Genomic DNA, 23,719 nt, shown 5'->3' on the forward strand with positions numbered 1-23,719 from the left:
ATGGGACTCGTACTCGTGTTCATGAAGATAATAAACTCTCATATAACTACTTGACTAAAACGATATATTCGTATGCATTAGAAAAAACAATTGTATATAACTAATAAACATCACATGATTAAGTTTTAACTGCAAATAACGATTTTGTTACCACTGTTAACGCTCGTTAATTCGGATGTCTGATTTTGTCAAAAAAAATAAAAAATAAAAATATTTAAAAGACATAAAAACTAATTTAGGTATTTTGGACAAATTTAGTAGCACGGATATTAAATAGGCAAATTAAAATTAAATGGAGATTTTTCAGCTTTTTTCCCATAAACCGACCTAAATAACTCGAATATAAATTGTCATGACCTTTTAACATCGTTTAGGTTTCTAATCTTTAAATCCTTCATTGACTTTGCGCTCGCCTGTAAACTTTAAGATGATCTCATGCTTTTGGTTTTAGTAATCATCTCAAATTAAGCATTACACCAAGACAAAATCCACAAGCTACGGGAACAATATTATAGAACTCAAAAGTTGATATATGCGATTGAACAAATATCAAGTATTCCTCCACTTGGAAGATTATTGTTTAATGTTTACTAAAGAACCGTTTTAAAATTAACACTTGTCGCGTATTAGTCACGAAACTGCTGTAATTCTACACATTGTGGTTGTTGAAAGTGGTTTTGATTTGGTCTTTCGTTAGATGAAGTCAATGTCTACTGTTAACTAATTATTTCAAACCTTTGTTGAGCTGTTTCTTTACCACATAATCAGATTCCATGATCTTTAATATCACTAGCAGAAATCGACATGCAAAAGTGTTTGTTTGACGATTTCTCTACTTTACCGCTGGTTCACTGTAACTGCTTGATCAAACATATTAGTATTATCCTTTGTTAATGATATATATTACCATTTCGTTAATCATAACTTCTTCAATAAAAATGTGAAAGGTGCACAGGCCGACCTAACGGTAATATACGTATGAGCTTAATTAATGTAGTCTAGAAACTCGAAAAATATAAATTGTTAATTAGAGGATCTTTATCTCTAAAAATCGATCATTGACTTTTCGTTCGAACGACGTGACTAAATTGTAATGCCGTACTGCTTCAATTATTTCCAGTTATGTATAATAAAGAAAGACCCGCAAGCTACGTTCGGTAAAAAAATAGACCTATGTCACACTATGTGGAAAACCCTAAGTTTAACGTTCATGACGCTATCAAAATTCAGAGTTTATCGTTTAAATGATTTGACCAAAACTAAAAACAGTACACGATCATTAATAAGGCAATCCTGTTTTCGAATAAAATATGAAATAAGATAGGCCCACCTTGCCTCACATCTGATGCTAAATTTCTAGTCGTTATATAATTGAGATATTATTATCTCTCTATAAATTGATGGCTTGACTTAGTATTCGGACAGCTTTGAGGTTTTGTCACGTGATCCGACAAGCTACGAGTTCTATATATACATACAGAGAGCAGTAAGTTTCTTATACTCAAAATAATCATCTCTCATACCACTCATCAATATTCAAACAATCCCTTTCTCTATGGATTCCGAGTCGGAGCTCATGATATCTCTTATTTCTCAACTGTTATCTATCTTAGGCGGTGGGGAAGACACACATACACCACAGCTGAAGTCAAAGTTGATAGCACTTACTTGTCAACTAATCTCTCTGGTCAACTCTCTGGATTTGGATTCGCAGCCGGAGCCGGAGTCGAAGCTCAAATCACTAATTAAGCAGATAATTTATGTCAGCAACTCTGTTTCAGAACCAGGACCAGAGTCGCAGTCGGTATCAGTGGTGACTAAAATGATCTCTATCATCGGCTCTATAGATTTTGATCTCAAGGAGTCAGAGCCGGAGCTCATGTCACTCACTTCTCAAATATTCGCTCTCATCATGGCAATGGACGAGGAATCGGAGCTCTTTTCACTCCTTTCTGAGGTGGCCAGTCTCGTCCAGACGGAGGAACAGAAGCTCATCAATAACCAACAAGTGCCGCCTCTCACCACCGAAGAAGAAGAAAAAGATGATCTTATCTACGGCTATACAGATGATATGAATTGGGAGTCGGAGCTCATGTTCTATATCATTTCTAAAATGATATCTACATTAAGAGGTGAGGATATGTGTCAAGAGGTGGCAAGAGATTTCATAGCATACGCTAATCAACTTATTCCTCTCATCGAATCACTGGATATGGATTCGAATTCAGAGCCGAAGCAGGAGCCGAAGATCACATCACTCGTTAGGCAAATAATCTCTCTCAGCAAGGTTGTTTCTGGACCAGAGTCACAGTTGGTATCACTCGTGACTCGAATTATCTCTATCACCAGCTCTACAGACTTGGATCCCACGGAGTCACAATGGAGGCTCACGTCAGTCACTTATAAAATATCTCGTATCCTCAAGGAAATAAAGGATTCGGAGGATTCGGAGATGGCATCACTCATTAATCAAATACACGACCTCGTTGACGCAGAGGAGGGACGAAAGCCAGAGTCAAGGCTCATATCAAGCATCACTCAACTAATGTCTCACATCAACTCTTGGAGTTTTTATTCAGGAATGGACCCCAAGATCATATCTCTCATTATTCGAATCATCTATCTGGTCAGATCAATGGATTTGGATTCGCAGACAAAGCCCAAGTCGGAGCTAATGTCACTCGTTACTCAAACTATCGCTGTCTACAACTCTATGGATTTGGATTCTCAGCCGCGGCCGCTAAGGAAGGTCGTATCAGTTTTTTCTCAGTATGGTTTTGACGTAAATTCTACAGTTTCGGATTCAGAATCGGATTCAAGTGAGAATTACGTGTCACACATTAAAGATTCATTAAAACTTGAGCCGGAGCCCGAGCTTATTTCCTTCATCCATCGAATAGGCTCCCTCGTCATCTCTATGAATCCAAACTGGGAGAAGCTTATTTCCTTTTGCCCTCAATTTGAAGTAATACTGAGCGATGATGGAAAGTTTCAAGTGGAAGAAGGACGTCTAAGCAAAAATCAGTTATCCGACGATATCCCAATGAAGTGGAATTGTCTCCAGGTAAACTGGAATTTATTGAAGTTACATGCAGGAGAAAAAGACTTTACTCATTTTCGCTGTCGAGGTTGCAATGGTGACAACCATAAAGAAAATGAAAAGGCTCCACTTGAAGTCAAACACCCTCTTCATCCTAAACATCCTCTTCAGCTTGTTTTGTCGCAATCTTCTGGTGGTAGAACGAGGGAATGCTATTGTTGTGATGAAGATTTGCTGCATATATTCTATTGTTGCTTGGCTTGCAATTTTTCTATGAATGTAGCTTGTACTAAGAAGCCAGCTGTCTTATATAGAAACCATCCGAGGTGGCACGAGCATACACTTGCTCTGTTTCCAAGGCAGGCTTCCTTAACTTGCAACCTTTGTGCCTTGGCCGATTCAAGCTCCCCGATCTATATGTGTCCCCCTTGCGACTTTGTCGTCCATCTTAGATGTACCGGCTTACCACGTGTCATAAAGATATCCCGCCATCTCCACCGTATATCATTTACATTTTCTTTTGACCGAGGAGATTTGTCTTGTAGTGTTTGTCGCAGAAAAATAGACGAAGATTACGGGGGCTATACTTGCATCAAGGACGGCTGTTCGTATGCGGCTCATTCGAAATGTGCAACACAAAAAAATGTGTGGGATGGCATCGAACTTGAGGGAGAGCCTGAAGAAGTTGAAGAAGAAGTAGTTGACCCGTTTGTGACAATAAGCGACGGAGTCATACAACATTTCGGTCACCCACAACATCATTTGAGACTTGACGAGAACACGAGCAGAGATTACGACGAGGATAAGTTGTGTCAAGCTTGCGTCATGCCAATCTATTTTGGTAACTTCTACTCCTGTACGCAATGCAATTATATACTCCACGAAGCATGTGCCAATTTCTCTCGCAAAATGCATCATCCGGTACATCCACATGTGCTCACTTTAGTGAACTCTGACGGTGCTATCAACGTTAGAAAAGAATGTGCAGCTTGTCCTTGGATGTGCACAACTGGTTTCTTCTATGAATGCAGTAAAGAAGATTTTCAGCTACATGTGCAGTGCGCCAACCTGTCTGAGCCACTAGTCCATGAAAGTCATATGCATCCTTTATTCCTAACATCCAAACCAGGAGAGAGGAGATTATGTTCCGCTTGCAAAGAGTCGTATTTTAGTGTGACAAGAGAAACATTCAACTGCATAGAGTGTGATTTTGCTTTGTGCTTTAGATGTGCTACTTTACCTCAAAAGGTGAGGTATAAGCACGACAAACATATGCTCACTCTTTCGTATGGGGAAGAAACAAGTACCATGACATATTGGTGTGAAGTTTGCGAGAGAAATTTAAATCCAAAGGAGCGATTTTATAAGTGTGATGAGTACTGCTCTATCACGCTACACATTGAATGTATGTTGGGGGTGGCTTTATACATCAGGCCTGGTTCATCGTGGATCTGCTTCAACAATAAAAAGATGTATGTTCTACCCAACAATCATCATATGTCTCGACCTCGTTGCTTCATGTGTAAGAAGCGTTGTCCACAGAAAATAGTTTTCAAGTACGACGAAGTAATATTTTGTACCCAAAAGTGTAGGGGGAAATATAGATACTAGAAGAGTGAGCAAGTAGCTTGATGGTCATTGCTAACATGTTTTAGTGAGTATTCCTTTGCATTGAGATAATTGTGCAAAGATAAAGTGAAAGTATATGACCTGTAAAATCTGTCTGTTATAAACACTGCAAAGATTGGTATCGAATAGAAACGGAATTTTAACTTTTTAAGAGTCAAATCTCTTTTTGCATCACATTTCTCCTTGTTCTGTAAAATGTATACACATGGAATGTGTGTTTAATCTTCTAAAACTTTTAGAAAATCATCGCTCTCTCTCTCTCTATGACGTTTTAGTTTGATCAAAATGAAAGCCAAAAAAGTGGCCTATACAGGGATCGAACCTGTGACCTTCGCGTTATTAGCACGACGCTCTAACCAACTGAGCTAATAGGCCACTGCGGTTATAAACGGTACATTAAATATTTCTCGCGGAATTGCCTAGATTGTGATTCTGTGACAGTTTTCTTTCAAGACAAGTAAGTATCAAGTGCTACAAATTGGCAAGTATAATTTATTCAAGAGTTGAAAATATCAAGTGTTCAGAAAATTTTCAGATTTTTTTTTTGGGTTTATTCGATTTATATTTTGTTTTCTTTTTATTCTACAAAATCTTAGAAAATACTAGATTGATATTTTCCTTCTTCCACAAATAATAAAAACGAAAATAATTGTTGTTCATAGTATAAAAGTATTTATTTTCCTAATAAAATCTTAATGATTTACTCTACATTTATTTTTGTATGTTAAGTGTATTTATTTTCATTATTGGTTATCTCAACTCACAGAATTAATTAATTACTTAACACAATTCTTCATTTTAGTCCCCAAGTAATTTGTTGCAGCAACCTGCGTTTAGGTTTTGCATCTGCACCACCACCACCAACCAAAGGCCTTGCATTTCCACATCAAACGTTACGAAGAGATTTGTCTCTGCCTTGTCCTCTTAACCAGATCTCTCTGACGCAGTATCTGATCACACTCCGTGATCGTCTTTTGTTATCATTTTGTGTATCGAGATCTGTTAGTCTACTGCGATGGCTATGGAACAGAGGCCTAAGACGAAGATCGTGTGCACACTCGGGCCGGCGTCCAGATCTGTCCCAATGGTCGAGAAGCTTCTTATGGCGGGGATGAGCGTGGCTCGCTTCAACTTTTCTCATGGATCTTACGAATATCACCAGGAGACTCTCGACAATCTTCGTCAGGCCATGCTTAACACTGGCATGCTATGTGCTGTCATGCTCGACACCAAGGTCAATCTTATAAAACTTGTCATATGTGCATTTTTATGTCTGTATAACAATGCCATCGAGGCGTTTTCTTTTGATTTGGGCTCTGTTCACGCATGATTCTGATCGTTTCTCTATCATTTTACAAGTGATTCATGTCTTATCTGATTGGTTATTCCCCTGCTGATCTGAGGACACTCGTTTTGGCTATGTTTAAGTCCTGTGAACTTTGGTATAATTTGTGGCATGGTACGTTGTTTCCAGTTCGAGCATGAATTAGACAATATCTGTGGTACATGTTTGCTGGTTACAGAAACCAAATGGAGAACTGATGTTGTTTGTTAGACCAGAATATTAATACAAAGTTGATGCATCATGGATGATTAGACTCTTACCTTTGTCGTCTTGAAAATGAAGATTACAATCTCATTAAAGTATTTGCTTCAAATTCTCACTCTCTGGTCTGTTACTTGGCTTTCTGGTAATGAAAGTTAATAAAAATGTGGAATGTATAATGTGGCTTAAAGTTAGCTGAGACACTCTTCTTAGTGGTCTTATTGCTAATAATCTCATGAACGTGATAGATTTATATGTTTTGGGGGACCCTTTTGGTTTCTGAATAATTATGGGAATGATTTTTGTATTTGTCTGGCAGGGACCAGAGATTCGAACCGGGTTCTTAAAGGATGGGAAACCTATCCAGCTCAAACAAGGCCAAGAAATCACCATTTCAACTGACTATGACTTGAAGGGTGATGAGAAAACTATTTGCATGAGCTACAAGAAGTTGGCGCAAGATGTGAATCCAGGCATGGTCATACTCTGTGCCGATGGTACCATCTCGTTAAAGGTCCTTTCTTGTGACAAAGAAAAGGGCACTGTCCGTTGTCGTTGTGAGAACACTTCAATGCTTGGTGAAAGAAAGAACGTTAATCTCCCTGGTGTTGTGGTTGATCTCCCAACTCTAACTGAAAAAGACAAGCAAGACATTCTTGAATGGGGAGTTCCCAATCAAATCGACATGATTGCTCTGTCTTTTGTCAGAAAAGGTTCGGACTTGGTACAAGTTAGGAAGCTACTTGGAAAACATGCTAAAACCATACTTCTCATGTCAAAGGTACATATATACATACATCACTCAAACTAATATAAATCACATATCCATACTCAGATTCTTATGATATGTTACTTTTGATATTGTCAGGTTGAAAACCAAGAAGGTGTAGCGAATTTTGATGATATCTTGATAAACTCGGATGCGTTTATGATCGCAAGAGGTGACCTTGGAATGGAGATTCCAATTGAGAAGATATTCTTAGCTCAGAAAGTGATGATCTACAAGTGCAATTTCATGGGGAAGCCAGTGGTTACAGCGACTCAGATGCTTGAGTCTATGATCAAATCCCCACGACCAACAAGAGCAGAAGCTACTGATGTTGCAAATGCTGTCCTCGATGGCACAGACTGTGTCATGCTTAGTGGTGAAACCGCAGCTGGAGCATACCCAGAGCTTGCTGTTCGTACAATGGCCAAGATATGTGTGGAAGCAGAGAGCACACTTGACTATGGAGACATCTTCAAGAGGATAATGCTTCACGCTGCGGTCCCTATGAGCCCGATGGAGTCACTTGCTTCATCTGCGGTCAGAACCGCTACTTCCTCAAGAGCCACTCTTATGATGGTCTTGACCAGAGGAGGCAGCACGGCGAGGCTGGTGGCTAAGTATAGACCAGGGATACCCATTTTGTCCGTGGTGGTTCCTGAAATCACGTCTGACTCTTTTGATTGGGCGTGTAGCAACGAGGCACCGGCAAGACACAGTCTCATCTACCGTGGTTTAGTCCCGGTGCTGTATGCTGGATCGGCTAGAGCCTCGATCGACGAGTCAACAGAAGAAACTCTCGAGTTCGCGTCAGAGTATGGTAAAAAGAAGCAACTCTGCAAGACCGGAGACTCTGTTGTGGCTCTCTTCCGTACAGGTAACGCTATTGTTATCAAGATCTTGACCGTCAAGTGATCCCATTTGCGTTTGAGTTTTGCCGGTGTTTCTTAGCGTTTTGGATGTTTATTCATCATGGTGACTAATCTTGAGATGAAACTCAAAGTCTCTTTTGTTTCTTTTTTTGTGTGTGGCTCCCACACACTACATAATGTTCTTGGATCATACTCTGGTTACAAGTACATTAGTTTGGTACGAGTGCAATTGCATAAACAAAGACTATTTTTTGAATATATTTTACAAAAATGTGTGATCACATTTGGCTCGTGATCACACAACTTTGGGATTCGTATTTGGAGATAATGCGATTCATGCAGTCAACAACCATACTCACAGTCACATGCCTCTCCCTCTCAACATAAATACCTGTGTTCATCTTTTTATATTTTACTAAATTAAAAGGGATACTTTTAACGGAAACCCAAATGATCATCAGATATTATAATACAAATAAAGAAAAGATTCCATTCCTCGAAAGTGTTTATTTGTTATGCAGTATTCAACAATCTGAGTGAACAAGATTTTATGTACTATAAGCTGAGGAATAGCAGTTTACGAGTTCTCACCGAGATGAGATGACCCCGAGGCCGATGCGGATGACGAAGAGGATGAAGAGAATAATCCGCTGAACGGCCATGGAAAAGAGAACCTTCTCTCGCTCACATTACTGTTCCTTGCATCATCTTCCACATTCTCATTACTTACGTTGATCTCTAGAGTTCTTGTTCTCGGTCTTACAGGATTAACCTTGGTCTCATCATCAGGAGGGAGTTCATATCGGCACACGGGACATGAACTGTGAAGCTCGAGCCACGGTACTATACACCGGATGTGAAACTTGTGCTTACACGGCATCTCTTTAGCTTCACTTCCTTTGTCAAAATCATCCAAACAAATCGAGCACTGCAATGATTCACTTATCTTAACCGTTGGGAGATTATCCACAACTTCTTTACGTGCTGGAAGACTCCCGTGCCTGATTGAATCATTATCAGCTAGATGTTCAAGCAAATGGTCTAAACTGGATCCAACAAAGTAATCTCCAATTGCAGAAAGAGAAGTATTGTTCCGGTTTTGATTCAAACTCGTTGAACCCTGAACAACAGCTGATTGATTTAACAGGTCTCGATCCGAGCTCTCATACTCAGAAGCAATCCCTGCACGAATACCCTGAAGCAACTGCAATATAGTAGCTGAGCTTCTCCGTCTCCTCCTAAGGATAGACTCAAACTCTCTGTCTAAATCAATCTCTCTACCTTGTTGCCTGTGGCGATGACGACGATGATGATGTCGATCAATATCGACGCTGTCATTTCCATCAACATCATCAGATACATTGACCTCATCATTATCCACACCAAACTCTGTCCTCCTAAACCTTCTACGTCTACGAGGATTACTCATCATTCCAAGCAAGATTGGACCCCATAGAGACAATGCACGGTCTGTACCAAAATCAATCTCAGGGTCTTGAACCTCCCTTAGACTGCTACTGCTGCCGCCATTAATCTCACGGCTCATTTCCTCGACAAACCCGCTTTGGCAAAAGGGGCATTTGATCTCGGCACCAATAACTGGATTCACCATTTGTGAACACATGTGACACCAATACCTAGCTGACATTGCCTCTTCCTCCTTCTTTCCTTCCCCACCCAAACCTCTCGTTTCTGAAACAACCAGAAGAACAACAAAAAAAAAAACATGAAGAAGCAAACCTATAAAGTTTCGACCTTTGTTTCATCAGATCTAAATAAAGAGAATGGTATTCCCAAAAGTTTCACTAAAAAGAGGATAATATCATCTTCACCAACATCATTAGCTCAAGTTTCAGACAACAAAACGCAAGCTTTCTATGCAAATGCGAATAAACAGATCAACCAAAATTTGCCTCTATAAAGAGATAACAATAGAAATCAGGGCTAATCCATGAAAAGAAAACTCTCAATTCTCATGGAGTAATTAAAACAAAACAAATACAAAAACAAACCTTGTAAATGTTCTTACTTTTGGAGATCCAGAGGGAAGAAATGTCTTCCTCCTTCTTTTAGATCTCCACGAAGATAAATGAGAGCTTTTTTATTTGTCTTCTTCTGCAGAAATGGTGGGAGACGAAGAAAAGAGGAATGAAGGAGGAAAGGAAGACGAAGATGAAGACGAAGAAAAGGGAATGTAATGTATAGTTCGCAGACCCAATCTTAAAGCCCATTAACCGCAAACTGATATATAAAGGAGCCGGGTCTATCTTAACCATTTAAAACCAACTTCTAATTTGGAATCAAATTGAACCGAATCGAACCGGTTGAAGTTGAAAGAAGGAGAAAAGGCGTTGTCTCCGTGCGAGAAAGGCAAATCGGAGACGATGAGCGAAACCGAAGCAACCGGCGTTACCGATGATTCGGCTCCAGCGATTGAGACTGAAACTGTTTCTGATGCGATGGAGCATACAGCGATCGGAGTGGTTGAATCGGTGGAAGGAGCCATAGAAGGAGCAGAGAAATGGGTGGGTGATTTGCAACGGACGGTGAAGGAATCGAAGGATACCGCAATGCGTTCTGCTCGTTCCCTCCGTGAAAATTCTACCTCTCAGTTCCGCTCTATACAGGTTAGTTAATCTCTCTTTTGTTCACCAAACAATTTTTGCGAATCGAGATTGTTTACCAAAAAACATTTTCAGGATTTCAAACCATGGATATGGTGGAATTTAGTATCTCGTAAGCTATAATTTCTAGAAATGAGCTCGATTCAGAACAGATATTTCTCCAATTAGCAGTTTTATGTATTGAATGGTGCTAGTTTTTGTTCATATGGGTAAAATCTTGTTGAATCATACCATTATAACTTATTGGCAATGATCTTAGTCTCTTCCTGGGTTCTGATTCTGCTTCAAATGGTTGTTTAGAAGACTGTAATGTATCGCTGAGGCATTCTTGATTATTCTCTAAACAATGTTTTTATATGATATCAGATATTCATGTAGCTTAATGATGTGTGATATGGAGTAGACCCTATCTGGCTGAAATCACAGTTCCATTAGATGTATGTATATGTCTTCGTCTTCTCTCATACAATCTTACATTTGATTCTGAAATTGCAGGATTTCATTCCACATGCTTTGACTCAGTATAAGACCTATGAGAATGCTTTCTTCAGTAAAGTTACAGGTATCTTGCAGCCAATTTTCGTGAAAAAGTTATACTGGTAGACTACTGTAATGCTTAGGAACGAGTATTTTAGATCAAACTGAGATATAACAGATAGCTGCCACAAAACTTTTATATATACTTGTAGTGCATCTTATAGTGTTCTGAAACTAGAATCTTCATGTCATTCCGATTAATCAATCCTCGTATCCTCTGCTGCTTTTGTTATCCTCGCAGACGAATTGATATACGCAAAAGAGCATCCGGCTGCTGCTATTGGGATTGGTGTCGCTGCTAGTCTCGTTCTGATGCGAGGTATAACCTCTACTCTCTTATCACTTTTACAACTTACAAGATTCCTTCCCGTAGGAGCATCCAAATGGTATTACATCTGTTTTACTTATATGTGTCTTGTATGAATTTGGTTTTCTATTGTTCGACTTACAGGCCCAAGAAGATTCTTGTTTCGTAATACACTAGGCCGATTTCAGAGCGAAGAGGTATATACTATACCAGCTTCAAATTTATTTCTTAACGTTGTTATGCTTAGTTGCCCTGGTCTGTGTCCCTTCCCTTATTTTTACATCCACTTCAAAATCATCGTCGCTTCAGGCACAATTCTTGAAAGCTGAGAAGCATGTTCAGGAGTTAAACATGTCTGTAGACTTGATGAAAAAGGAGAGCAGGAAATTGCTTGAGAGGACGGCTTTAGCAGAGAAGGATATGAAACGTGGTCTCTCTGAGCTCATGTATGCCCCAACATGGACGCTCCCACTTCTTTTATTAAGTTATTGACATCATTTATGTTAATATGGGTACTACTGTTATATCTATAGGAACTCTGGAAACGATATACATCGTCTTGCTAAGTCCGTCCACAAAGCTGAATGTGAAGCTGCTGGTAATCTTGAACAAGATTTATTTTTACTCACTTCTCCCTTCTCCCTTCAAATGGTATCTTTGATAATGCCACTACGTCAGATTTCAACTTACACAAAGAGTTCTATTCGCTGCAGATTTGATGGACGGACTTCGGCAAATTCCTGGAAGGGATGCTATCAAGCTTAGAGCTGAAGTGAGTCTGACTTTTTTCTTCTCGCCCATTGTTTGAGCTTCATTGCTATGAACGTCTCATTAAATTCTTTTGTCGTAAATCATTAGGTGGCTTCCATGACTTCGCTTTTGAGACAGAAGAGGATTGCATTGAACAAAAGGATCATGGGTATGTCGGACCTAGGAGTTTCCGTCTGATATATCCAACACAAATCCACAATTTCTTGGGTTTTCGCAACCAAAGTTTGTTAGGTATTTTCCAATTGAATCGCAGTGTACTCTCGTCCATCGAACATCCAACTCTGTCTGAAACCAAAATCTGAGCTTGAGACAGAACTTGTATACTGTGTTTTTGCCTGCTTCCTAAGATTTCTCGCTCAGAGAGAATTAATTGAGTCACAAAAATGTGTGTGCTTGGTTTGGAAATCCTTAATTATGTAGTCTAGAAGATTTATGAGAAACATAGAAAGTTACTGAATCAATCAGTAATGAAAATTTATAGATAACATGAAGGTTTTTAATGGGCTAGTTTTGCATCGTAAGTCTATGGGAGACGGGCTGTGGGCCATCCACCCATGCGACTAGGCGACCCAACTGCTCCGATTGGTCTAGTAATGTTAAACCCTCCAGACGAGCAAGAAGCTTCAGTCGTCGGACCGGTCCGACCATTAACGTCCAGAGTCCGTTCTCTCCTCCTTAGACGCTCCCTCTTGAGCAGAGTCCCTAACTTATCTTTTCCCGATTTTCCCTTGTCCGGAACAGGTATCATCTCCAGACCCATCAGCTTTGCAACAACCCCCGTCTTGCACCATACCACACTCTCTCCGGCCACTGTCCGTGGCAGGCGTTTTGTCTCCAAGCTCATCTGGCTCGATCTCTTTGATGTCCGTTGATCCCCGCAGTGGGATCTCCGCCCACCCTGTATCGTCATGTCAGCACTGGTGCCAAGATGGCGCCGGAAGGATGACCGGTACATAGCGTCCTTACCGTCCAGTGAGAAACGTGGGTACTGATTCAACGCGTTCCTTGCTGACCTTAACGGCAGACAAACAGAAGTTGATATTAGTATTGATCATAGTATCATACACAATAAAATTATTTCTGTTTCTTCCGGTAATTCCTTAAATATCACTACAGATTTCACCAGTATACGAAATCTAGAAAATTCAAAAAAAAAAAAAAAAAAAAACACTTTAAAATGTAGTCATATAACTTGTTTCGTACATTCAAATCTACACCGGTGAATATCATATTATCAATCATGAAACCAACGTTATTTCTCCTCTTGAATACGTTATATTCATTATTCAATATTCATCTTAATTACTAACGTGGCATGTCAAAAAAAGTTAACTATATGTAAGAGCTCATGAGTCCCTAATGAGAATATTTACTTAAGTACATATAAAAATAAGCATGACGCACCTCAAAATATCGGAACTGTTAACGCATGACATCCGGGCGGGCTGATGATATAACTTATCATCATCAACATCATTATGGTCATCACAATTATCGTAAGTACCGTAGTAAGATTCACGGAGTCTCGCTCTTCGAACAATATCTTCTTCAACCTCTAGCTGAAGTATCATCTCCTCTAGAGTTCTCGGAGATCCTCCACCGAAAGGAGTGTTTTCAGGTGTAACAGAAGGCCCCACATCGTTCTTTTGATGTTGGTTTAGTGTCAAAGTTGAGCCATCACCACCACAAGAGCTAGCAAAGCCGCTACGTGGACCTCGTCCTCGCATTCTCGAGGCGAGGGAGTATTTTTTGAGGAAGAAGAAAGAAAGATCTTTCATTGTCTTGTTTAGGATAATACTGTCTTAAAGATTTGAAATTGATAGTGAATGAGAAGAAGCCATATGGTGTTGTGTGTTGTGAGAGGAATGAATACAGGGGTGGTGGGGAGTTAGTTTCCTCAAGTTTAATTGGGTTGTAAAAAGTTTTTAAGTTTATATTGACGTTTTAATGAGTGTCACGTGGGAAAGTGTCATTGGTGGTCACGAGGTTCTCTTTTTCTCATATTTCACGTACTGTGTGATATTGTAAATGGTTTGTTTCACTTTTCCGATCAATTCTTTGAATAATTTTCTTTTCTCAAATATTATTGTTTTATCCAGTTCAATAAATAGGAGAAAGGTGTAAGATTTCAAAAGTTATGGGAAACACAATAATTTTATCTGAAATATAAGAAACCTAGTGTGATAAATGATAATTACTTATTTTACCATGCATCAAACCATTTCGTCGTCGAAATACTTTTTATAATACTACGCATGTTATGTACATATATCGATAACATTAAACCCTAACCGCTGAAACAGCGATCATATGATAGAAACAGTTGTTGAGAATTTCTTTGTCGGCAGCTGCTCTAACTGCGTACCGTTTGAAGAGCTTATGAGTTAGGTCAGGACCAAGATAGGCCTGAACGATCGGCTTTAAACCGGCTTGAGCATAGTTAGCCCTATCTCGACCGTACGAATCCGGATCTTTCATCAACTCTTCCTGCTTACCATTCATGTGGTCAGCTATTATCAGATTCTCCGTTTTCTCTATCTTAAAACCACCACAACGATCAATCGCCGCCGCAATCTCTTCGGTGGTTCTAAAGTACACCGGAATGTTGAAACCATCTCTCTTCTCCTCTTCTATTAAACCCTTTTACAAGCTCACCAATATAAAAAGGGACGTTTTGTCAATTCCATAAATAAATGTAACATCATGACGTAATTACAAGAGATTATACCTCATCTACTAGATCTTGCCAAGCTTGATCCATCAAAGTTGTGAAAGGGTGTTTGAGACTCGAATCAGGATCACCGATTTGGTTCACGGAGCCAGAAGGTCGACCACCCATCAGCATAAACAACACTCCTCCTACCACAATCTCCTCTTTGCGACATTTCAAGAACTCGACTAAGTCCTTGTCTGCTTGCTCCGCGTATGCCTCCACGACTTCTTTTTCTGCTCCTTCAATCCACACCCCTCCCTTGTTCCATGACTTCGATCCTTTCTCCATCACTTTTTCAGGTACCTATCATATCCAATACAAAGAAATGAAACATTTAAAAAACAAAAAACGTAAATTGAAACATTTCTGTACCCATAAGATATATATACATTAAAACAATAATCAGTTATATAAATTAAGTTGGTTCGGTCATGGAACAAAAATGTTTTTGAAGAATATCATAATAGAACTTTATAAATTTTTTGACATATTGTTCATTAACATTAGAAGAAACGATAATTTAACTTTTTGTTTAGTTTTACTAGTCTAGTAATCTTCAAATCATTTTTTGGCCGATACAAATTAAATTATATAGTCAAATGTTCATCACCTTCAAGTTTATAAAGTAAACTTCATTCAAAAGATATTGAATTAATTAATGGATGATACATTTATACCTGAGAGAGCCATTGTAAAGCAGACATAGTCACAACGACATGGAGCTCTCCTTTCGGAAACAGACGCTTATAGAACGAGCCGGGAACGCCAGCCGCGAAGTACTTTCGGCTCGAACCGTTCACTTTCTCATCCAACGACCGAAACAACGCGTTGAAATCGTTGGAAGACAAGTCAGAGAAGAAGACCTCGAACTCCATCTCCGGCTCGGTTCCACCGTCAATCACGGCTAGCTTCTTCCCTAACACCTCAACCACCGTTTCCACCGTGGAAAACGTGTTGTCTCCGATTGCGCAACCTAAATCGGCTATTTTCAGGTGAGAGGAGCAACCTTCGGTGAGCTTTATGGAGTTGATGGCTGTCGTCAGCATTGGTTTGCTCAAGGCTAAACGTGCCGCTGGACCGTAACAGTTTTTGACGTAGCTCGCGTCATCCTCGCCACCTTGCATGGAGAGCACGTGCTCGAGGCTCCGTGACGACTCCATATATAGTTGTAAATGTGTAAGAAAAGGTGTGAACGTTATACTAAGAATAAGTAAATTAAAGAAGGATTGATTTGGTTTTAGACCTTGATGGCTCAACGAGGATCAAATGTCTCTATATATACACTCGGTAACAGTGTGCAGTCAAAGGCTAGTGCGTCGTCGTTTTAACTTCAGTTTAACATGTTTACATGTCCTTCAAATAACTTAGAATACAATTTATGAAAGATCCTACAAAAATATTATAACTTTTGTATAAAAAAAAATTACCACCAAAATCCTAAAATTCTAGCTGGAATTTCCACATATAACTTAATTAGTTGTTTGTGTCATTAATAGAGTTTCGAAACTCTTCCTAAAACCGAAAATAGAAGAGAATCTGTTAATTGGTAGTGGTAACCATTGAAACTTGCACAAGTGTGGATCAAGTTGGATATTAAGTTACTTGAATTAGTGAAACTGCTGAGCTGAGATTTTCCATATTTTGCTGTCCATTGGTTTTTAATAATGTTAGTCTCCATGGAGAATTAGTTAATTGGTATATGATTATACTTATATGGGTTATAGCGTGAAAAAAAGAAACATCTACTTTAAGCAACAGCAGAAAGCATTAAAGAATAGATAACCCCAATTTCCGAGAGGAACGTTAGGAGAAAGTTTTTGAAAATTTACAAAACTTTCTGTTAGTAGATGCTTAATTTCATCAGTGTTTTCCAAGCAATTTTGAATTAAGGATTAATAAAATTGTTATGTATATTATGAAATAATGAAGATATTTCGCTATCTCTAGAGTCTAAAGAGATTAGCAGTTGGTGCCTTGGTGGTTGACAAAAGAAAAGAAGAAGAGATTAGCAGTTGCGTTTAACATTGGTTTTATCTAGAAAGATGAACTGATGGTTACATATAAAACTAGTCGTTGTCTGTCAGTGTCCACTAAAGACTATTTTCTTCTTTTGATATACATTTCTAAATATACAACAATATCATTTCTCCGAGGTTTGTGAATTGTTTAGGTATAAAATAGTTTTCTACAATAACTTTTGCTATCGGGTGCAAAGACATTCTACCATAGAACGAGTTTAGTATAGTGTCATTTCGTAGATTCTTTATTCGGATTGGTTTTTCAATATCAACAAAATTCTGGTTCATTTTCTTCCCTCCTATAAACGAAGGTAAAAAGAATGAAGAAAAAAGAAAAGAAAGAATATTTTGTTAATGCATTATCTAACGTGTTAATGTGTCACTTTCATTTTTCTTAATCGTTTGTTGAAAACTTTTTGCAGTTGATTTCAGGAAAACGGAACACACATATATATATATATATGTCTTTTATTTTCAATACGGACCAAATCCATCATTTGCTAATCAGTGAGAAAACTAAATCGTGGTCTACTAGTTTATATAAATTGAAAAAAGAATCATAAATAATATGTCACATATCCAACCTAAAGATTTATGTCTATACATGTAAAAATGTAAATGAGCATATTCCCAAATTTCCCACAAGTATATAGCACTACCTACACTCACGCTTCTTCAAAGTGAAGGCGATGGTGGAAAAAAGCGTAGACGATGACTTGATAAGATTGACTGAAGAAAAGAAAAAAAGTTATCATAAGTCAAAAAGCATGTCGTTAGAGTTTGACGAGATCCCATGCATGATTATATTGTCGGATACAATTGTTTGAACAATACGGTTGGAAAAATCTACCGTAATATGAAGACTTGAATGACATAACTAAAGATTGTACCTTGCAAGCCAGCAATGTGTTAATGATATGAGTAAGGGTGCAGAGGCTGCGGCTGGTGGCTACTGGCTAGTGATAAGCAATTTACGATGTAATGACAGATATATCATAGGAGACTAGGAGTTATATATGGTATATATAGAATCTAAAATAACATATTTATCAATTTACTATATTAAGTTTTATGGTTCCAAACTCAAAACTAATTGTTTATGAGTAGATTTGGTTTATATACTGTATATTACTCATATTCTATTTCCACTTTTAATGTGGGATTTCTCATAAACTATATACAGTTATATTTTTAATTAATGAAATAACAATAATACAGATTTAAATGTAGCCTTAACTATTTTTATGAAATTTAAATGAAATTTAATTTAAAAGATTGCATTCAGAATACAAAACTGTAATATTCTGTAAAATATTGATAGGTACTACTTACAACATAGGAAACATATTTAAAGATATGTTATATAAACTAAAAATAGTTTAAAATATCAATATATATATATATATATATATATATTACGAAAAGAAGAATTAAAACAGACTACACACATAATAAAATTTTAATAGTAACACTTACAAACATATCCAATAATATTAAATAAAATTAATTCATTATGATCTTTATGTTATTTCTATATACTCAAACCAAAAAAAAAGAAGTAAATGATTCAAAATCCAATCATAATTATTTTTCAAATTCATTAAAATACAAGAAATTTCATATTAAAAAAATAGATATTTCTTTCAAAGATTTATATTCAAATTATAAATATATACTAAAACGCTAAAAAATTAAGTACATGCTATAATCTTTTCCATTATTTTTCTAACAAAAGAAAGTTATATATGGGCTAAACTTAGAAGGAAAGCCCAAGAGGCCAAGACTATATAAAGATTCATGACCCGAGTTTAAGATCCGATTTCAGAATTTGGGACTAAAGGAGGACAACGACAAGCGCCGGGAAAAAATCGAGAGCGACAACAATGGCGCCTTCTTCGTCGAGCGGTCTCACGTTCAAGCTACATCCTCTGGTGATGCTTAACATATCCGATCACTTCACTAGGGTTAAAACTCAGCTTAATCCTCCCGCCGCTTCTTGCGCCACCGGGAATGGCTCCAACAACGCCGACGCGATGTTACTGCAAAACCCTAGGGTTTATGGCTGCGTCATCGGTCTCCAGAGAGGTCGTACGGTTGAGATCTTCAACAGTTTCGAGCTGATATTCGATCCTGCTCTTGATACTCTCGACAGATCCTTCCTCGAGAAGAAGCAAGAACTCTGTAAGTTTACTTACACTCGCTCACTTTTGTTGTCGATTGTTTGATACTCTTGCTAATTTGTGAGTTTTGTTATTTTTTAGATAAGAAGGTGTTCCCTGACTTCTACGTATTGGGATGGTATTCTACGGGAAGTGACGCTACCGAATCTGATATGCATATCCACAAAGCTGTGAGTAGTGTAGCTTTAATGTTTAATATAAATTTAATTGAATTTAGGATTCTCATTGTACTGATTTGTTGAGGTTTTCATCTACAGCTGATGGACATTAATGAATCTCCTGTGTATGTTCTTTTAAATCCTGCTATCAATCATGCACAGAAGGATCTTCCTGTGACTATCTACGAAAGCGGTAAAAATTGGTTATTTGCATCACTGATTGTCTTATTGTTTTATAGATTATAATCTTGCTAATCCTGTCTTTTTGATTGTTTTCAAAATTTGAAGAATTTCATGTCATTGATGGAATTCCTCAGTCGATTTTCGTGCATACCAGCTACACAATTGAGGTATGTGTTTAGGCCACTTGATCTGTAATCTATCTATGTGATATGAGAGTGGACTTTCAATAACATTGCAATGATTGTAAACGCGTGCAGACAGTTGAAGCTGAAAGAATATCTGTTGATCATGTTGCACATCTTAAGCCATCTGATGGAGGCTCAGCTGCGACTCAGTGTAAGCTTTATTATCACTTCATATTTATCATAATCTGTTCTTTCTTTTTCATCTGCATGGAATTTTAGGTTGATTCCTCGATTTTGTGCAGTGGCTGCTCATCTTACTGGAATACATAGTGCCATCAAGATGCTTAATAGCAGAATCAGAGTGCTATACCAGCATATTGTCGCTATGCAGAAAGGTATATTCTTGCTCAAGTCCCCACTCTCGGTCCCTCTTCAATTTGTTAATCAAGCTTTTGTGACCTGTCCCTTGATCTTAGAATATTTCTATGTGTTTTCCTACGGGGAAGAAAGAATTAAAAGGGTGTTAGAAGATGATTTTGAGCAAGAGTAATGTGGTACTAATGACTTATGTGATTCTGCATCTAGGTGATAAACCTTGTGAGAACTCAGTTCTGAGACAAGTATCTAGTCTGCTCAGAAGTTTGCCTGCCGCAGAATCAGAGAAGTTCAATGAAAATTTCTTGATGGTAAGTAGTACCTTACCTTTTTCTAGCAATGTTGGTTAAATAAAGTGGCCTTCGAATCTCTTAAATTCTTAATGTAGCTTGTTGTTGTGAATGATATCTTTATAAATATGATGTTCTCTTCTTTTGCAGGAGTACAACGACAAATTGCTGATGTCTTACCTAGCAATGATCACGAATTGTACCAGGTATGTGCTCGACACGCTATTCCATTTAACTATTTGAATAAAAGAATGATGGACATGCATGCAAATCTTTTGCTTGATACAATGCAATGTTTTACGATACCAAGACAGATGAAATCACCAGTACTTGGTTGAGGCTGACATTGAGATAGTTTGTTTTATTTAGATTAAGAACTAAATCTAGGACCTTGCTCAATTATCCTTGTTATAATTAAGATACTGAGCCTGTAGTAGCTAAGGGAATATAAGCTTCTTTTTAAAAAAAAAATCTAATCTTGTGCTACACCTTGACCAATCCATATGTCAATTTCATTCCAACGAAATGTCCTGAAAGAATCCTTTGTATATTTGATCTCTTACTCTCCTTTTTCCCCCCAAAATGCAGCAACATGAACGAGGTGGTTGACAAATTCAACACTGCATACGACAAACACAGCCGAAGAGGTGGTAGGACTGCGTTCATGTAAAGATTAGTTTCAATGTAAAAAAACCTTTTCTTTCTTTTGGTGGTCTGGTCCCTAAGTGAAAATTTAGAACTCTTTTAAGGCATTTCACTTTTCGGAACCAAACAAACAGCTAGGAAGCTTTTCTTCTGTTTAAGCTTTGTCTAGACAGAAGCTAAGTTTAGGCCTAACTAAATTTTGCGACAAGACTGTAAAAACAAAACAGCTTTTACCTTCTCTCAATTTTTCATTTATTCAAAAATTTGAGCAATCAGTGAACAAAGAGATTTGTTTCATATCTGTCGTAATCTACTCAACATCTCTCTGCATATCAATGAGCTCGCTGACAAATCAAGTCCCTGTTGTGGTGACACTGGTTCCACCTTCGGCTGTGCTGCTAACTGCAACATTAGGCCAGTTGGATCCCCAATGTCAGGCGCCTGCAGGCTGGTAAGCTTCTCTTGCCCAATAGTTAGACCAGGCATTGAAAGATCAGAAAGCTCAGATTGGCCTATGTAAACGGAGAAACCTGTAGGATGCCTCAGGTGTGACTGGAAGTCAAATAGAGATGAGTTGGCTGTGGCCAGTCCCTCAGATCTACTGTGTGGCATTGGATAGTGCACATTGTGGTTGTGGGTCTGAGTCGCTAAACTGCCTTGGAGAGTCCCTGAACTGCCTGCACCGACGTGGCTGCTGTTGCGTGCTGCTGGTACAACGTGGGTGTGCTTGCCTATATAAGTTGTTAGTACGCTCTTGAAGTCATCAGAGGCTCTCTCTACATGCTTCGTTACGGTACATCCATTAGCTGTGCATTTATAGTAGCTCCTGAAAACATAGAAAACTGATTTTATTAAATTCAACAAAGGGATAGCAGCAGAACAGAGCATTTGGATACAAGAACCTTGGATTCGGGTTTCCTTTAACGACTTTTTGCCCATACTTGCGCCAGCGATAACCATCATCGAGGATGTCAATGTCACTTGTGGTCTGCACCACAACTCTTGGCTCACGGCTGGCTCTGGTTGATCCACTCGTTTCTGTTGCATAAGCTTCTAGTTTCCTGATACGGGAATGCCATCAGAGCTCAGAAGTCAGAACGTCTTGTCTTTCTAAGTATTATAATGGTTACTAGAGCAACTTTTTATACCTTCTCTTTGATTCGGACTCTTCTACCTCTCCATCGTAAGTCAGGGAAACACTCATGTGGGACGTGCGATCATCTTCGTTTTCATCTCTATATAAGGCATCAGCTGCTGCATCACCATACCCGAACTGATGAGTCCCGTTTTGAACCTGCATTGATCCTGAATGGCTTCCGTATTCGAGCTCTGCAGATACAGGTGATGTCCATTCTATGTTCTCATTGGTTCCAGCAAAACCTTCGTATTCGGTTGCATCTATTTGCATGTCTTGGCCAGTACCGGATGATCCAATCCCTGACCGGCGGTTAGGTGGAGGTTTGCTGTGTATATGATCTCCTGTGTATATGATCTCTATAATATGACCTTCCCGAGACCGTTCAACCTTCTTCTTGGCCTCACAATTCGGGTGCGTGCACTTGTAATAGCTCCGCGGATACTCACTTCCTTTAACTAGCTTTTGTCCATATTTTCTCCAGTTGTATCCATCATCTGCAGGTGCACAACAAGCCATCGAGTCTCCTAAACCGCCGAGCTGTCTTTCTTCATAGTCTTGGGAATCATCGGGTTCTAAAGCGATGTTAGTAGGATCAAGGCCACTTCCTGAAATGGTTTGGAAGGCTAAGGATGTGGTAATGTCGTCAAATAACTCAGCTTTAGCCTTATCAGAAGGTACTGATGAGAGCTTCCCGGTTGTTGGAGATAGCTGAGCTTACAAATGATAAGAGATTTTAGAGCACTGATTCACGAAAGAGAGAGACCATAATGAAATGTTGAAAAGAAAAAGTTACCAAAGGGTTTGAGAGGAAAACAGGAGACTCTAACAGAGTTGCAGGACTAAGACCAGGAGAAGAGATGGTTAAAGATTTCGACTGAAGAATATCCTCAGTGTTTAACCACGGTGCATTAAACCCGGATCTCGCAGCAATCCTTTCACGAAGAGCTCCTCGTGAACTTTCTTGAAAGGTGGTTTGCAAAGAATCCTCATTCTTGATGTAATTTAAAGAAAACTCTCTACCAAGTTCCGCTTTCGATCTCTTCCTGTGGTTAGTAGTACTACAGTCGAACCATTCTCCCATTACAGCAGCTTTATTATCAATACCAGCCATTGCAAACCCAAGTTTCAGCTTTAACTTGGGCTCAAGCTGAAACGTGATTAGGTGTTACATATATGACACAGAGCAGTTAACATGGAACTAAAATCTTAAAAAATTATTGTAATTAAAATGGAAACAGAGCAGTTTTTTTTATATGCAATAAGTCTTTTGATGGAGATACAAGAGTGATTAATACCTTATAACAATGAAGATAAAAGAGTGCTTAATACCTGATTTACTAATATACATGCAATAAGTGACACCCATCAGACTTTTTATTTCGCCGTTTAGACAGTAAGAGAGATCGAAACATCGAAACATGGACTTGTCTATGTCTCTCTGTTTTTATGGGTTGATCACACAAAATGATCAATATAATAAATCTTCTGTAGTAGAAATCTCTTGCTCTTGCTCTCTCTCTCTCTCGTTCTTGATTATCGTTTACCCTCAACACAATGAAAATGTATATCGGCAGAAAAACTACAAGAGATTTACACAGCTTGGTTAGATAAAATTTCTCCTTAACTCTCTAACAAACAAAAAAGTTTCAATTTGTTTTCTCCAATTGTGTTAATTAATCAGTTCCACAAAAATCACCAACAGTTTAACTATTTTTAGAAATAGAGTTTTGTGCAAAACAACCTTCAACTTTATAAACGTTTTCAAATTATTTTTTATTTTTATTTTTTTGGTAAAAGTAGAC

At 38.4% G+C, this 23,719-nt stretch overlaps 8 protein-coding genes, 1 long non-coding RNA gene and 1 other non-coding gene across 13 annotated transcripts; 4 read left to right on the forward strand and 6 right to left on the reverse strand.

Moving 5' to 3' along the window:
* Nucleotides 1–1,555: 1,555 nt before the first annotated feature.
* On the forward strand, nt 1,556–5,038 carry AT4G26380 (Cysteine/Histidine-rich C1 domain family protein; the record flags this gene model as incomplete). Its single annotated transcript, NM_118771.1, has 2 exons — nt 1,556–4,512; nt 4,945–5,038. 2 exons carry the CDS (start codon nt 1,556–1,558, stop codon nt 5,036–5,038), a joined length of 3,051 nt encoding a protein of 1,016 aa, NP_194368.1.
* Nucleotides 4,971–5,044, reverse strand: AT4G26385. Its single transcript has one exon. It is a non-coding gene; the product is annotated as a tRNA-Ile (tRNA).
* A 549-nt stretch (nt 5,045–5,593) lies between these two features.
* AT4G26390 (Pyruvate kinase family protein) lies at nt 5,594–8,095 on the forward strand. The gene is made up of 3 exons (NM_118772.2): nt 5,594–5,903; nt 6,535–6,996; nt 7,084–8,095. Exons 1-3 carry the CDS (start codon nt 5,685–5,687, stop codon nt 7,894–7,896), a joined length of 1,494 nt encoding a protein of 497 aa, NP_194369.1. The 5' UTR covers nt 5,594–5,684; the 3' UTR covers nt 7,897–8,095.
* AT4G26400 (RING/U-box superfamily protein) lies at nt 8,073–10,075 on the reverse strand. Of its 2 annotated transcripts, none has more exons than NM_179223.3 (2): nt 9,866–10,075; nt 8,073–9,545 (listed from the first exon to the last, which is right to left on the reverse strand). In NM_179223.3, the coding sequence occupies exon 2, from the start codon at nt 9,499–9,501 to the stop codon at nt 8,431–8,433; it is 1,071 nt and encodes a 356-aa protein (NP_849554.1). In that variant the 5' UTR covers nt 9,502–9,545; nt 9,866–10,075; the 3' UTR covers nt 8,073–8,430. The 2 variants fall into 2 exon arrangements, with proteins under 2 accessions (NP_849554.1, NP_194370.2); NM_118773.4 differs by having other exon boundaries at nt 8,117–9,545; nt 9,883–10,075.
* Nucleotides 10,076–10,131: 56 nt separating this feature from the next.
* Nucleotides 10,132–12,620, forward strand: AT4G26410 (chromosome-associated kinesin). The gene is made up of 8 exons (NM_118774.4): nt 10,132–10,480; nt 10,973–11,039; nt 11,256–11,333; nt 11,466–11,518; nt 11,631–11,767; nt 11,855–11,919; nt 12,035–12,093; nt 12,180–12,620. The coding sequence occupies exons 1-8, from the start codon at nt 10,238–10,240 to the stop codon at nt 12,267–12,269; spliced, it is 792 nt and encodes a 263-aa protein (NP_194371.2). The 5' UTR covers nt 10,132–10,237; the 3' UTR covers nt 12,270–12,620.
* Nucleotides 12,522–14,160, reverse strand: AT4G26415 (uncharacterized protein). The gene is made up of 2 exons (NM_001341797.1): nt 13,497–14,160; nt 12,522–13,105 (listed from the first exon to the last, which is right to left on the reverse strand). Exons 1-2 carry the CDS (start codon nt 13,868–13,870, stop codon nt 12,616–12,618), a joined length of 864 nt encoding a protein of 287 aa, NP_001328393.1. The 5' UTR covers nt 13,871–14,160; the 3' UTR covers nt 12,522–12,615.
* A 113-nt stretch (nt 14,161–14,273) lies between these two features.
* On the reverse strand, nt 14,274–16,047 carry GAMT1 (S-adenosyl-L-methionine-dependent methyltransferases superfamily protein). Of its 3 annotated transcripts, none has more exons than NM_118775.3 (3): nt 15,483–16,047; nt 14,821–15,108; nt 14,274–14,732 (listed from the first exon to the last, which is right to left on the reverse strand). In NM_118775.3, the coding sequence occupies exons 1-3, from the start codon at nt 15,963–15,965 to the stop codon at nt 14,373–14,375; spliced, it is 1,131 nt and encodes a 376-aa protein (NP_194372.2). In that variant the 5' UTR covers nt 15,966–16,047; the 3' UTR covers nt 14,274–14,372. The 3 variants fall into 3 exon arrangements, with proteins under 3 accessions (NP_194372.2, NP_001119061.1, NP_001329462.1); NM_001125589.5 differs by having other exon boundaries at nt 14,301–14,742; nt 15,483–15,941; NM_001341798.1 differs by lacking the exon at nt 14,274–14,732 and having other exon boundaries at nt 14,772–15,108; nt 15,483–16,039.
* A 1,422-nt stretch (nt 16,048–17,469) lies between these two features.
* On the reverse strand, nt 17,470–17,764 carry AT4G07645. The gene has a single exon (NR_142150.1). It is a non-coding gene; the product is annotated as an other RNA (long non-coding RNA).
* Nucleotides 17,765–18,469: 705 nt separating this feature from the next.
* On the forward strand, nt 18,470–21,107 carry CSN6B (COP9 signalosome subunit 6B). Its single transcript, NM_118776.3, has 9 exons — nt 18,470–19,004; nt 19,085–19,173; nt 19,261–19,354; nt 19,450–19,511; nt 19,602–19,680; nt 19,772–19,864; nt 20,055–20,155; nt 20,285–20,340; nt 20,723–21,107. The coding sequence occupies exons 1-9, from the start codon at nt 18,707–18,709 to the stop codon at nt 20,802–20,804; spliced, it is 954 nt and encodes a 317-aa protein (NP_567746.1). The 5' UTR covers nt 18,470–18,706; the 3' UTR covers nt 20,805–21,107.
* Nucleotides 21,074–23,029, reverse strand: WRKY34 (WRKY DNA-binding protein 34; the record flags this gene model as incomplete). Its single annotated transcript, NM_118777.2, has 4 exons — nt 22,711–23,029; nt 21,928–22,625; nt 21,682–21,840; nt 21,074–21,605 (listed from the first exon to the last, which is right to left on the reverse strand). The coding sequence occupies exons 1-4, from the start codon at nt 23,026–23,028 to the stop codon at nt 21,074–21,076; spliced, it is 1,707 nt and encodes a 568-aa protein (NP_194374.1). The 5' UTR covers nt 23,029.
* Nucleotides 23,030–23,719: the final 690 nt, after the last annotated feature.

The sequence above is a fragment of the Arabidopsis thaliana genome, chromosome 4 (genome assembly GCF_000001735.4).
Source record: "Arabidopsis thaliana chromosome 4, partial sequence".
In the NCBI taxonomy this organism is placed as follows: domain Eukaryota; kingdom Viridiplantae; phylum Streptophyta; class Magnoliopsida; order Brassicales; family Brassicaceae; genus Arabidopsis; species Arabidopsis thaliana.